At 37.0% G+C, this 14923-nt stretch overlaps 1 protein-coding gene across 4 annotated transcripts in view; it reads right to left on the reverse strand.

Annotated features, from left to right (window-relative positions):
• LOC114080805 (ceramide synthase 3) overlaps window positions 1-14923 on the reverse strand; it is a 159471-nt gene that overhangs the window by 144044 nt on the left and 504 nt on the right. For 3 of the 4 annotated variants that reach the window (XM_071608667.1, XM_071608666.1, XM_027922443.2), the window contains exon 2: window positions 81-582. In XM_071608667.1, coding sequence (XP_071464768.1) covers window positions 81-494 — 414 coding nt within the window. In that variant the 5' untranslated portion in view covers window positions 495-582. Of the gene's footprint in view, window positions 1-80; window positions 583-13152; window positions 13394-14923 lie in introns of all 4 variants that reach the window. The other variant, XM_071608668.1, reaches the window with a different exon arrangement.

Genomic DNA, 14923 nt, shown 5'->3' on the forward strand with positions numbered 1-14923 from the left:
ATGTAATCACTACTACTGAATGTTCTTAAAACATTTATTTTAAATACTTAGGTCTTCAAAATCGATAAAAATTGGCTTACCAATTTAGAATCAATTTCATTTGATTGTAAAAGAATTTTAATTACATCTCTGTATTTCTCTTTTGCATGGATCTCAGTTTCAACAGACAATATCCTGGTTACCATCACTTTGATCACAGTTAACTGAAGGAGCATCATCTCTCGGGCATCGCTCATCTGAGAGTGTCTCTTCACACAAACAGGTGCTTCAGGAATGGTAGACACCCTGATGGAGGGCAGCTGATGCTGGCACGGCACAGCATCGGTGTTCAGCCATTCTAAGGAACTGGCTGCAGAGCAATCTTGGTTTGAAAGTGCTGGGTTGAGGTAAAAGACATAATCATGGCTGTCATCTTCAAGTATGGTTCCAGAAAGTACTTTTTTGTATAACTGTTCTAAAACTTCACAGAAGGTTTTCATTTTGATATCCAACATCAATCTTTAAGATGGCTGATAACTCCAATTTGTAAATACTGATATCTTAGAAATGTGATGAATCTCTACAATGCTTCTTCAGTAAAGCCTAAAATAGAAGAAGTAATTTTAATACTGAGTGTAATATTCATATTACAAAAGAAAGACAACTGTTGTTTCCACTTTGAACCACAAAGTCTCAAGTAAGGGTAATATTGGTTGCTGAATTTCTAATATGGAAATTCATAATAAGAACATCACTTTAAGATTATAATAATGAGCCAGGAATGGTGGCACAAACCTGTAATCCTAACTGCTCCGGAGGCTGAGGCAGGAGGATCACGAATTCAGAGCCAGCCTCAGCAAAAGCAAGGTGCTAAGAAACTCAGTGAGACCCTGTCTCTAAATAAAATACAAAATAGGGCTGGGGATGTGGGCTCAGTGACTGAGTGCCCCTGAGTTCAATCCCTGGCACGCCCCCAGCCCCCAAAAAGACTATAACAGTAAAATGTATGCTTTCCATATAGACTTAAGGGCAAAAAATTAAGGGTGATTTTATCACAACAAAAACATCAACTTTCTTCTAACACTGCTCAATGGGTTGCCAGGGCTCAGTGCTGTTTACATTTGTAGCTAGATTCTCTGTAGTCAAGAGCTGTCTTGGGCTCTGTAGGATGTTAGGCAACATTCCCAACCTCTACCCCTACATTCCAAAGCACTCCCACCAGATTCTGACAACCAAAAATGTCTACAGACATTGTCAAATGTCCCTTAGGGGCAAAATCGCCCCAGTTCATTGGGATAACTAAAATTCATTAAACTTAACCTCCAATTTATAGATGAAAATGTGAGGTTAGATTGCTATATGGCCAAACGATATTATAGCTATTGCTCATTAAGTTCCAATTTAGAACATAAGATAATGGCAAGAGTCTTAATTTTCACCTATTTAAAAAAAATTTCAAATGTCTCAAGAAAAAGACAAAATATGAAGTGAAAGTAATCCAAACATGAGCAAACTGTATTTGTAGCTGGACGTAAATTTAGACATTCCAGTTGTCTAGGACTTCCCTGACATGATGAAGACCAGGAAGAGGAAGGAAATGGACATTTAAGGTCAGAAAGGACTTTTAAGGCACAGAATATGGGTCATTGACTGATGGATCAATATCAGAGGAAGCATGTTGTATAAAGACTTTGGCATAAGCAAAGATTTACTGAATATCCTTCTAATGGAATACTGGTGCCTCTGGGAATGACCTGATCCTATTGGGGTTCTGACCCTTTCATTGCCTTTGAGCTATTTTGCATCTCTTAATTGTAGATAATTGATACAAATGCAAGTAATTCTTATCCATAGACAAATAAGTAATTTTATGGTGGAGGGGCAACCCTTCCCCAGTGGAAAAGGTTTTGCTTCTACCTGTAAACATTTTAATATTCCTTTACTCCATATTAACTCATGGTTCTCTTACTTCTTCCTGAAATGGGCTGTGACATCTGCCTGATTCCCTCATGAACTAAAGAGTTTAGTAAAATATGTAATAATTGTTCATTTTATATGGGTCATGATTTTGTCCTCTTAAACCTTACCTTTTAACAAAATCTTTTCTTCTCCATCTTGACCTGTGTATAAATGCTGGACCCATCTTTAACCTCCTTCTTCGGAAGAGACTTTGAAGATGACCACTTACATTGGACCTCACTTCTACAGTGTGGCCCACCAACCTAGCTGTGGTCTTCCACCTCTTTACACTGGCTTCTTCCCCCTATTTAGCTTCTAAGAAATTTCAACTGTTGGCCACCCCACCAGACAAAGCTGTCCTGTTTCAGACCTCTAATACAGAGATAAATACAAGAAACCTATAGATTTTAAAATTATGAACAAAGCTTTGGTAAGTTTTCTCTGACTCCTACTTTCAAGCTGCAATATACATTCAAGATGATTGATTAATATATCTAATGATAATCTTTTTCCATCTGATAGCATTAAATTTTATCAGAGCACTGTGCTCCCAGAAAGCAGCTATAGTTAAGAGCACTGTGCCCCTTTGTATTCCAGGAAGAAGCCAAGCAGGAAGGACTGGCCCCTGTCCTTATTCCCAGGTACGACCTACCTCTATCCTCCCCTCATGACTCCTTAGTTTTTATTTTTTTTTAAGGTGAGGGTCTCTCTAAGTCGCCAAGGCTCGCCATTAACTTTAGATCCTCCTGCCTGAGACTCTAGTGGTTAGAACTACAGGTGTTGTGTGGTACACCGCTTCTTTGTTCTATAAAAATCTCTTCCTCCTCCTTGAGAGGTTTCCCACTGAAGAACATTCTTCCTATTGTGATAGCCTAAATAAAATCATCACCTGGCTGTTGTCAGTCATATATCAGAAATTGGTTTTCATATTCTACTTCAAATTTTATCTACTTCTAATTTTATCATACTTATTTTTCTTTATTTTTTTAGTTTTAACAATAACATTTCTTCTCAATAAAACTACTGACACTTTAAAATAGAATCTTTTAGGCTTCAATCAATATTATATGCTCAACTCATTAAAAATTTTAGTAACAAATGAAACTTTTTATTTCAATCCTACATCAATAAAAATACTTCCAATGATACTTCTATGGGTCATAAATTCTTAAATTTTACCATAAAGGAAAATGAATTTGCTATTTGATCATTTCTATGGGCATAAAGGACAAATTTGTACAGTGCAATCTTTCCAGCATACAAACGAAAGTGAGCATCAATAAATAAATATTTCAGAGAGAAAATAACCTGCTTTCTGTCATGGTAGGACCCTGTGCTATGAGAAAGAAATCAAGCTGAAAAGTTGTAAACTTTAAACTAAAAATACAGATTTAAGCCAGGTGTGGTAGCAAGTTTGAGGTCAGTCTCAGCAATTTAGTGAGACCCTCAGTAACTTAGTGAGGCATTATCTCAAAATAAAAAATAAAAAGGAATAGCGATGTAGCTCAGTGGTAAAGTACCCCTACGTTCAATTCCCAGAACCACAAAAAACAAACAACCCAGACTCAAATGGACTCTTTGTAAACAGAAGAGAAATGATGGGGTCACAAAAGACTAATGGCCAGGCAGATGACAAATGAATGAGGACCAGTTGCTAGGTTGCTTCTGTTGGGACCAAATCAAACATAAACCTTTCTTAATTACACTGCTTCTTAAAATATTCATGAGAGACCAAATAAATCTGCACTAAAATAAATATGGGTAGCCTGTTGAAAATTGAAAACTGTAGGTTTTCTTTTTAAAACAATTGTGGTGTTAAATGAAAGGATGAAAATTGAAAAAGCAAACTAGGGGGATGAACCAACTACTTTTTTTCCAGAAGTGCCTGCTCTGAGGTTGGCACATGGCAAGCTGCATTACCATGCTGGCCTGGAAGAAGGCATACCCTTCAGACACCAAGCTTGTAAGAAATGAGAACAAAGCAGCAGGCCACTCTGGATGCTGTGAGGCTTTGAAACTGTTCATACATAGTAAACAAGAGAGGTCTGTCTAGTCTGGAAAGGGAGTAAATAACTAGAGGGGTCAAATCAGGACAAGTGAACAAGCAGTGCATCTCTTGGTATCTACAAAACATGCCTCTTGACAGGGAAGAGTAGACTCCCACTCCTGGCTGCCTAGGAAGGTACCAAGACAAGTTAGAAGGCAAGTCGGGTTCTTCAAATTTCCTCTGCTGCCACAAAGCCCAGAATGACAGGTGAATAAACTTCCTAAGAGTAAGCAGTAACTCATACAGCCTAATCTTTGACCTTCTATTCTACCGGGCATACCATAAAACAGAATACCAATCCCCAATCATTTTCAAGGTTAATTACTATGCAGTTTACCAATGCAAACAAAGATTTAATTTTTTAAAGAAATATTCAGCAGCCAAAAGCTTGATTGATTCAATTTTTATATTAAGTTTTAGTAGCTACAACAAACCCATCAGCTCCTCAAGAAAAGTTGCAATGATCCTACTTTGACATCAGGTCATCAACAGCTTACAGGTACTATGAATCTAAGTGACTGAGATGTGATTGTACTACAATTAAAATAATTTTAATTTTCTACTAAATTAACTCAAAATAGATGCAAAACTTAAACTTAGCCTTTTAGGAAAAAAACTGAACAAAAATCCTTGGGATTTAGGGTTAAGTAAATCCTCGACTCTAAAAGCACAATTCATAAAAGTAAAAATTGGTAAGCAGGACTTCAACAAAGTTAAAATAATTTGCATTGTGAAATATCATATTAAGAGGATGAAAGGCAAGATATAAACAGAGAAAATATATGCAAACCATGTATCTGACAAAGAGCAAGTACCTAATATATATAAAGAACTCTCAGATGAGTAAGACATATGAACAAATATTTCACTGAAGAGGATACAGAGGTAGCAAATAAACACATGAAAAGATGGTCAAACTCATTAGTCATTAGGAAAATGCAAATTAAACCTACAGTGAAAGACCATTCTCAAAATAGCTAGAACAAAAATCAGTGACACCAAATACTGGTAAGAACATAAGAGAAACTGGATCCCTCTTATATGACTGGTGGAAATATTAACTGATACAGCTACTCTGGAAAACAGTTTGGCAGTTTCTTAAAACAGCTAAATCTGTACCACAATGTCCTCCACTTGGTGAATGGGTAAGTAAACTGGAATGCATCCACACCATGGAATACCTTTCAGCAACAAAAGGGAAAAATTATAGATACGTGCAACATCAAAGGAATTAGATTGAAGGGGAAAAGTCAATCTCAGAAGGCTGTGTAGTTCATAATTCTATTCTTGAATGATAAAATAAGGAGTGAAGAACAGAGTAGTGGCTGCCAGCTGCAAGGGAGGCCTCCTCTCCTTCAGTGGGTAGGGTTATAGAGGGTAACAGAGGGATCCTTGTGATAATGAACTGATAGGGACAGACTAACCTACATAGATGATAAAATTACACAGATGATAAAATTACACAGAACTAAGTATACATTCAAATGAATATAAGTAAACTCTGAATGAGATTGGTGTTGATGACCAGATCCTGACTATGCTGGGAATATAGCTCAGTGGTAGAGCATTTGCTTAGCATGTGTGGGGACCTGAGTTCAATACCCAGCACAAAAGGAAAAAAAAAACAAAAAAAAACTTCTGGCTGTGACATTGTGCTAACTTAGTTCCATAGGAGGAAACTAGGTAAAGGCTACATAATATCTCTCTGTACTGTTATTATTTCTTAACAACTTGTGAATTTATAATTATCTCAAAGTAAAAAGTTTAAATAAAAATTCAACTATTTTGGCTATATACATCAGTCTTTTGATTCCCAGCATTAATGTACAGATTATTTCATTAATATCCATTGTTCTAAAAAAACACATTAGAATTTTGAATTTCAAAATGTCTTAATCCAAAACTAAACAGTATTTAAAAAAAGGTTAAAAAGGTTTTCTTAAAAATATTTCTATATAAGACTATTCATTGGAAAATACTCTCATCTTTGATAATTCAAAATTATCAAAGAATAAGCTGCTAGTAATTTAATCCTTTCTATATGGGGAAATTGCTACTTTGGGAGTCTTTAAATTCGAAAAACATCTATTTTCACAGTCAATATTACTAAAAGTCAAAAACTTTCACATATGACTTGGCTACTACAGTTGTTAATAGATTCAATACTGGGCTTTAGCATAGCTCAACAATAGGTTCAAATCTAATCAAATCTGAGAGGCTACTTAATCTAGATATTAAGATACTTAAAGCAAAAGTTGAAGCATTCCAAACAAATGCTTCTTCCAGGATTCTAGTTCTCTTCCCCATCAAAATTGCATTAACTATGACAGAAAAAAACAAAATGGGTGTGGTTTGGCTCTTCAAGAGCACCTCTCTCTGCTGTCAAAAGAAGGGAAGGGGACATCTTTCAAACAGCAAGTCATGTGCTGGGTATCTTCCCCTTGGCTAGATTAACTCTTCACCCTTCTCAGTGCCCAAGTAGACTCCATTAGGAGATTTGGGGGGCTGCAGAGAAGGAAGAACACTTTCTCAACTACTGGGAACTGAACTTCTCCTTACCCTCAAGCCTGACAGAGACAAGTGGCAAGTACTAGCCCTAGCCTGAGGGTGTAGCACTACCCCTTCCTAAAACAATCCTGCTCAAAGTTTGGCCTGTCAGTATCACTTAAAAGGCTGTAAAAACAGACTCCATGACCCAACCTAAGGGGTTTTAGGTGTGGTAGCTCTGCAATGAGGCCCAATAATTTGTATTTTAAACAATTTCCCTAGTTATCGTTATTACTTTTTTTTTTTTTTAAGTTCAGGAGACCAAACCCAGGGCCTTCCACATGCTAGGCAAGTGCTCTACCACTGAGCTACACCCCCAGCCCAGAACTCTTAAACTCAAGTGTTTATAAATTGTCTTCCAATTAAACTTTTGTCCTTGGATTCTGATGATGGCCAAAAATTTTATTTAATTTTTAAGTATGAAGATAAAAGCTGGCTATCCAGTTATAGATAAAAGGCTCAGAAATTTATGTGGTTTTTTGTTAAAGTAGTATACCCAATAAAAGCCTTAGAGTCAAATGGCTTCACTAAATCAAAGTCATCACGGGGCAAATTATCTTCTAAACCTCAGTCTCCTTCTGTGTTCAAAGGTCATATAATGGTACTCAGCTCACAGGATGCTAGGAAGATTAAATGAAATCCAATCCTGAAATATCCACCTTGGGATCTGTCTGATTTCTTTGCATTTCTGTGTGTGGTATTAAAAAAAAAAAAGATGAACATGGTTTATTTTGAGAAAGATAGTCCTCTTTCCCTCTTTTATAGGGGGTTGAAGAAAATATTGGTCACCAGATTCTTTTTATTTTATTTTTTTATTTGTGTGTGTGTGTGTGTGTGTGTAGGATGGCTACCAGATTCTTGATAAGGAAATTCAGTAAGCACTAACTGACAGATCTGGGGCCTTTGGAAAGGAGGCAGGACATGAACTAAAAGATGGGAAACAACGCAAAAGCAAAGTTGTAATCATCTGAACCACATGAAACCCTGACTGGGCTCAACACAGATCACCCTGAACTGGGAAGATGCAGATATCAGCAAATGCAAAGTTGCTGGATAAATTCATAAACAGCTGGTATTAGTTTTAAACAAGTAATGAAGTAGTTTTGTTTTTAGGAGCATGGAATAACAGGGATTGTAGCATTTAACATAAACTACATCATTAGAAAGTATCCACATGTATCTTTCCCAAGTAGCTCCATTATTTGACCACTCCAAAAGCTAACTTTTCTCCAACATAGCACAAATTGATGTTGGATATCAGAATCAGAGCTTTAGGCTGGGGGTGTAGGTCAGTGATAAAGAGTGCTTGCCTACTACTCACCAGGCACTGGGTTCACTCCTCAGCATCACAAAACAAAACAAAACAAAAAGAACATCCCCACCAACAAAACAAAACAACCATAGTTCATTGTCAGAAGAAATTCTGGAGAAGGTCTAAATCAATCAAACTCTAACACTGGAATTCCCTGGAAGGCTTGTTAGAACACAGATGGCTGAGAGTACCCCCCCACCCCCACTGAGATTCTGATTTTGTGGGTCTCAGGAGGAGACCAGGGACTCCTGAAGAAATGGACCAGGGACTACACTTTGAGAATCACTGATCAAACTACCCATTTTTTTCTGATGACACTCTAAGTTGCTTAGGTTTATATCAAATTGTATGAGTACTAAGTATTTTAAAAATGGAAACCCTCCAGAGTATCAATATTTTTTTTAAATGCAACTTTTCTACTCTTACTTGCTATAATATGATTTTGTTTTAAGTGGTTCTTCAGAGTGAAATCCTTCATTGAAAGGTTTTCTATACTCATTCACTTTTTCCAGTCTATGCTCTGTTCAATCTCTGCAGTCCTCTTCTCCTACCCTCCCCAAATCTGCCACCAGTGTCAGGGAGAATAATTGAATGTCTGTATGACACTACCCAGATTTTACTGAACTGTTGAGTTCTGTACAGACAATTTGGTTTTCAGTTTATTTAAAAAAAAAAAAAAAGGCTTCCTCAATGAAGTAGCATACACTGAAGGTACACACGTAAGGTATATTAAGTAGCATACATCTAAGTTATATAAGTGTTTTCACTTATGTAACTCAAGGAGGATGCTAATACTCCCTTAGTCTCCTTGAAAGGTTCTTTCCTGACTCTGGACCTTGATACTGTGCTGTTCCTTATGTCTGGAAAGCTCTTCTACCCACTTCTCCTTTTGCTTTAAGCCTAATTATGACTTTCTCTGAAGTCCCGCCCTCCTCTGATATTCTCAGTCTCCCAGTACTGATGCTGTGCCTTATAGAACATGTCACAATTGTATTTTAATTGTTTGTTCAATGATCTGTATGTTTCTCATGCTAGATAACAATTCAGTAAGAGCAGTCTGCTTAGTTCATTACTTCTCCACTTTCTAGCATAGGAGGCACTTAATATTTGTGGAACATATTCCTGAAGAGAAATTTAGTAGCATATATATCTACAATAATATTAAAATATGCTCCAGTGTGTTTTTGTCTACCCCTACCCCCTCACTGGGGATTGAACTCAGGTTCTTTGATTGAGGGAAACAATGTACCATTGAACTATATCCCCAACCCCTAATACCATGTAATTTTTAACTTCTGAATTTTAAATTACAATAAAAATTTCAAATAAAACAATTATAAAACAGTATATAGTAGTATCTATAACAGGAATTAAGTTCTGAGCTCATTCGGTCTTTATACCTAACAATGTGCTTAATATAAGAGGTACACATTAAAGACACAGCTTAAAACGATTGTGGTAAAGAGCAAATTAAAATTACCCTTGAAGAAAAAAAATCCCTGAAATTACCAGGTCAGCGCACCAAGGAACTCAAAAGTTATGAGTTAGCTTCCTTTCTTTCAGTACTCTTTATGCTGGGACCATGGTACCAAGATCTACAGTAGAATTTCTCTACCCAGCCCCATCCCTGCTTCCTTTCAGATACAGTTGGACCAGATAGCTAATGGGATGCCAATGTACTGCATATGTCTATGATAGCTCTAATTCATTAGACCAGGTCCCTCAATAGTCCCAGAATGAAATGTACTGTCAATCAGAGCATAAACTACTTATTCTCTCAACTAACAAGTGCTTTAAGGGCCAGGATGTAGCCTCCTGGGTGGTGGTTCTAGACCTTTGAAATCACTGTAACAGTAGGAAACATCCTTGAACCCTGGATTCTCCAGAGACCAATTAAATCAGAATTGCTGCATTGGAGCTTGAGTGTTGAGAGCCACAGTTTAGTCGCCTGGCATTTTTGCCAGAGGGAATGGTTGAAAGGTGACCCTGCTCCGGGATTAGGGCGGCTCTGGGATTAGGGAGGATCCTGCTGCCTCGGGCACCTGCTACTTTGGAGTTCCTGTGAGTTCTCCAGGGGTTCTGAGAGAATTGGAGCATGGAGCCTGGTGGAGGGAGTGTGTGTTCCCGGGAAGTGTGTGTAGAGTGCCAGTGAGAGTTCAGGAATAAGGAGTTGCTGTTTGAACCTACAAGGCTGTGTGGCGGCTCGGTTATTTTGTGCCCAGCCAGACTGCAGCACTTGGGCATTTTACAAATGATAATTTTTTTCTACTCAAGGAATAAACTCAATTCTGGTTGAATAAGAGTTTTATGAATTAAACTTCAGAAATATTTATCCTGAGTTTCTTCATTTATATGTTGTAAAATTAGTGCTTCAAACTCTTGTAAATTTGATATTATCTAAGTGAATAAAAAATGATGTCTATTAAAACCTAATCAATGTTAACTTGTTAAAAAAATACTCTGTAACCTAGGGCAGGGTGTGGAACTCAGTGGTAGAGTTCTTGCTTAACAGATAAGAGGCCTGAGTTTGATCCCCAGCACCCTGCAAATGAAACAAACAAATCTCTGCATATGTGCAGTCCCTGATTAGATCTGCAGCAATGCAAACATAACAAAACAAAATAAACTCCAAGACCTCTACTATCTAAAGTGCTTTTAAATCAATGAAAAGTTGTAATTTAAGAATTAGAAAATTTAATTGCACAATTTAATAGGTCATTTAATAATATCTCTCAATCACTTGAAAAATAGTTGCAACTTGATGACAGGATTTTATGGGTAATGGAACCCAGAGCTTTGAACCTGCTGGGCAAGTGCTCTACCATTGAACTATATCCACAGCCCAACAGGACTTTAGATGAAGAACAAATGGCCAAAAATATGGAAGAGCTGACAATCAGGAAACAACTCAGTGATCAGGTCCCTCACCAAGAGTTCATATACATTCATCTTTCAGATGAAGCAGTATTTAGCAAATACATTGAGCTGCATGGGTGCTGTGACAGCTATAAGACAATATGTTCTCCATAACCATTTACATATTTATATACCTCTTTCTCTCCCTCTCTTTCCTTCTTTTGGAGTTTGAAATTTCCTGATTTTATAATTAGTACATATTATAAAACTGAACTTATAAATACATGAGCTATTAAAAAATTTTTCAAGAAATTTAGTTTAAAGATCTACTAGGCATTTTCTTTGTTTGTGGTTCTGGAGCTTGACAAGGGCTTTACCACTGAACTACAATCCCTGTCCTTTTTTAAATTTTGAGACAAGGTTTTGCTAAGTTGCCTAGGCTGGCCTCAAACTTGCAATCCTACTGCTTCAGCTTCCCCAGTAGCTGGGATTAAAGGCATATACCAGCATGTCCTTCTCAATAGTTTTTTCTTTCAAATTAATAATTCATGAATTGAGAAGGTGTTCCAATGAGCTGAGCAGGAGAGAAAAACAAAAAAAATGGATTGGTCACTTCAAAGTTATTTTCCTTATCAGGTTAAAACAGAGGGGGCATCCTTATTTTGCTAGCTCAAGCACACAGGGCCCCTTCTGATTTGTTGCTGGGCATCTCCTGTTTTTTAGTTCTTACATTACTGGCATCTAACACAGGTGACTCTGTTCTGGTTTGGTCCAGTCTGTTAATAGGGCCTAATATAGCAACATTGTTGCTAATAAGACATGAATATATATATATGTCTCTGTGTGTGTGTGTGTATGTATGTGTGTGTATATGTATATATATATATATGTGTGTGTGTGTGTGTAGGTATGTGTGTATATGTATATATATACACACATACCTACACACACACACACACATATATATATATATACACACATATACATATACATATACACACATACCTACACACACACACACACATATATATATATACATATACACACACATTCACACACACATACATTGTAGGACTATTGCTAAAAAAAAAAAATGTGAAAATCACTGGATCAGATGATTCCTAGATTCTTTTGCTACTGTGAAATTCCATCACCTGAAGAATACTGGAGGCCTGGTATTGAGATCAAGGTTCCCCGTAAGGAAACTTCTCAGGATTAACTTTATAGACAGAATGAACAGATTAAGTCTAGAAAGTCATAAGACAAGTATTGTTGCAGCTATGTAAAATAATAAAGACAAAAATAAACTACAAAAATATATTTAGGCCAGCTACACAGGAGACTGAAGCAGAAAGATCCCAAGTCTGAAGTTGGCCTGGGCACACAGCAAGATGCTATCTCAACAAACAAACAAAAAACTACAAGGTAGTATAGTTGGATTAAAGGTTAGGTCTTCTAAATGCCTTTCAAATTTCCTGGGAAGTTGTTTTGCTTTTATAATAAATTAGGAAAACATCATGGTAAAGTTGAAACCATCTAATTTACTATAATTTAATACCACTTAATTACAAATGCTATTCTGGTTATTCCTAAAATTACAATAGTTTCTAACTATATTTCAGCTATCTATTTTAAGGAAAAAGGGAAATTTAGAGATTTGAAATTCTGAATATGACTGATAAGACGTATAATGAGATTAAAACTAAAAATGATTTAAAAAATTGGAAGTTCTACACCCCCAAATATATGATATACATCAAAGTGTTTTTATTTTGTTTTAGGAAGAGTTACCTCATTTTAAATGGCATATTACTGTTTTAGACTCTTGTTGAGATCTCTGTTTTGGAACTGCTTGCAGAGTTTGGCATTTATTCTTTTTAATATACAGTTATATAACTACACTTTCTAAAGGGTTTTAGCTTCAAGAAACAACCAGAAATGATGAAAATTCCCTGCATGATTTGCAACCTGGCTCTTACTGAATAATAATAATAAAGATGTTCTAAAAATTTGTATTTTCTGAAAAGTCTTACACAGAACAAGAGAATGAAATCTTTGGCATTCACCAGATATGCATATTAATTTAACCATTAATCTATAACATTCAAGTGCCTTCTCTATCAGTGTGAGATGTCAGACTTTAAAATATACCATTTTACTCTCCTCTCCCTACTAATCTATTTTTCCCACTTATTTTTGTGGACTTTCAATGTCTTTAGATTTTTTCTGAGCTTTCTATAGATGCTCCTTGACTTACAATGATATTATTCTTGATAAATCTATCATGAGTTAAAAATGCATTTAATACATTTAACCTACTGACATCATACTTTAGCCTAACCTCCTTAAACATGCTCAGACCCTTACATTTGCCTATAGTTGGGCAAAATGACCTAACATAAAGCCTATTTTATAATAAAGCATTGAATATCTCATATAACTTATTGAATACCTTATGGAAAGTGAAAAACAAAACCAGAATGATTACACGGATACAGATGATATAGCAGGCATAGACATAGACTGGCATTTTGTAGATTTGATGGGATGCAAAACCACAAAACGCAATATCCAGAAAAATACAGTATACGTAGAGTACTGGTAGTTTCCACTGGTGATCCTGTGGCTGACTGGGATGTGGTTCACTGCCACTGCACACCACTGAGAGAGTACTGGACTGCATTATTGCCAGCCTAGGAAAAGACCAAAGTTCAACATTTGAAGTACAATTTCTACAGATACTTATGGTAAGTTGAACCTCTCCAAGTCACATGTCTGTACTCAAGTACCAACATGCTTTCTGGAGCCCTCAACCTGGCAAATTCAACTCTTTGACTCTTCCCTCAAACTTGCTTTTCTCCTACACTCCTCAGTTCAATATGACTTCTATATTTCCTTGTTACCCAAGCTAGAAACCTGGGCATCTTCCAACCCTTCCCCAACCGTCTTCCCTCCATCCTCACTGTCATTGCTGCATTTACCACTTTTATCCTAGACAACTGCAACAGATTCCTTCCTAAGTGGTTGAATCTTGGCCCACCTTACATCCACTGCCTTCTGAAAAAACGTTTACTTTCTTTGGGATAAATTCAAAGCCCTTTATACATGGCATTACCAGGTCCTCTGAGATCTAACTATTGGGGTCTCCTCACTTCTGAGACCACAAACTAAGCTCTATGCTTTTTCTAAGGTCCCTAGAAATTGTGCACTTAAGAGACTCCCAGGCTGTGTGTAACCCATTTTTTTCTGACTAAATCATACTCAACCTCCACCCTCCACCTTCAACTTGGAAACCATTACCCTCAGAGAGCCTTTTACATATGCAAGTCAGGATCAGGCAGTCCTGCCATATAATCCCTAGGTTAATACCACAGTATCTGTTTCACTGCATTCTCCTCAACTTTGGTTCTTTGGTTCCCTCCACACTTGATGATGAGCTTCTCTGGGCAGAACTGAGCCCTGCTTGTCCACATAAACACGTAGATGGCTCACATGGAAGGCACCAAGCAAGTATTCTTGAATAAATGAATGACAGTGTAGAAGAAAACAGGAGAGAACAAACTTAAGTGGTTATGATTCCCACCTGCCACAAAATATCCTAATATATCTAATTACATAAAAGTAGTCGATACATTATAATACTTCCTTCATATACAATCAAGTAGGTATTTTACTTTTGAGGATACTGGCGGGAGTCAAATGTCTGATGTACTGGGTGACCTTAGTCTGAGACATCATTTCTTGCCTGGACAACTATAACAGCTGTAATCCAGCGGCCCACCAGTCTTCTCTATTGAGGAGCCAGTGGTCTTTTCAAACATAAATAAGAAACTGTCAAAGCAAACAAGGTGCTGCAAGATCTACAGCCTGCCCCACACCTTCTAATCTTATCAATGCTCTCCCCCTACCCTTTATTCTCTGCTTCAGCTACATGGATTTTTTTCTTCAGTTCCTGTAAACAGCAAAGCTTATTCCAGCATCAACAGCTTTGTACTTCTGATTCACTCTACCTGCAAATTTCTTCCTCTCCAACCGATATGGCTAGCTCTTTGTCATTCAGACTGCTGCTCAAATGTCACTCTAAGACCCTTCCTGACTACCTAAAACAACCCATCACGTTCTCGCAAATTCGATCCTCTTATTTTGCTTTTAGTATAGACTGTCCCTGATCATCCTGTATTAGTCTCCCTTGATGAAATGAAAACACAAGTGATTGCCTTTCT

Source organism: Marmota flaviventris, chromosome 2 (genome assembly GCF_047511675.1).
Source record: "Marmota flaviventris isolate mMarFla1 chromosome 2, mMarFla1.hap1, whole genome shotgun sequence".
NCBI lineage: Eukaryota > Metazoa > Chordata > Mammalia > Rodentia > Sciuridae > Marmota > Marmota flaviventris.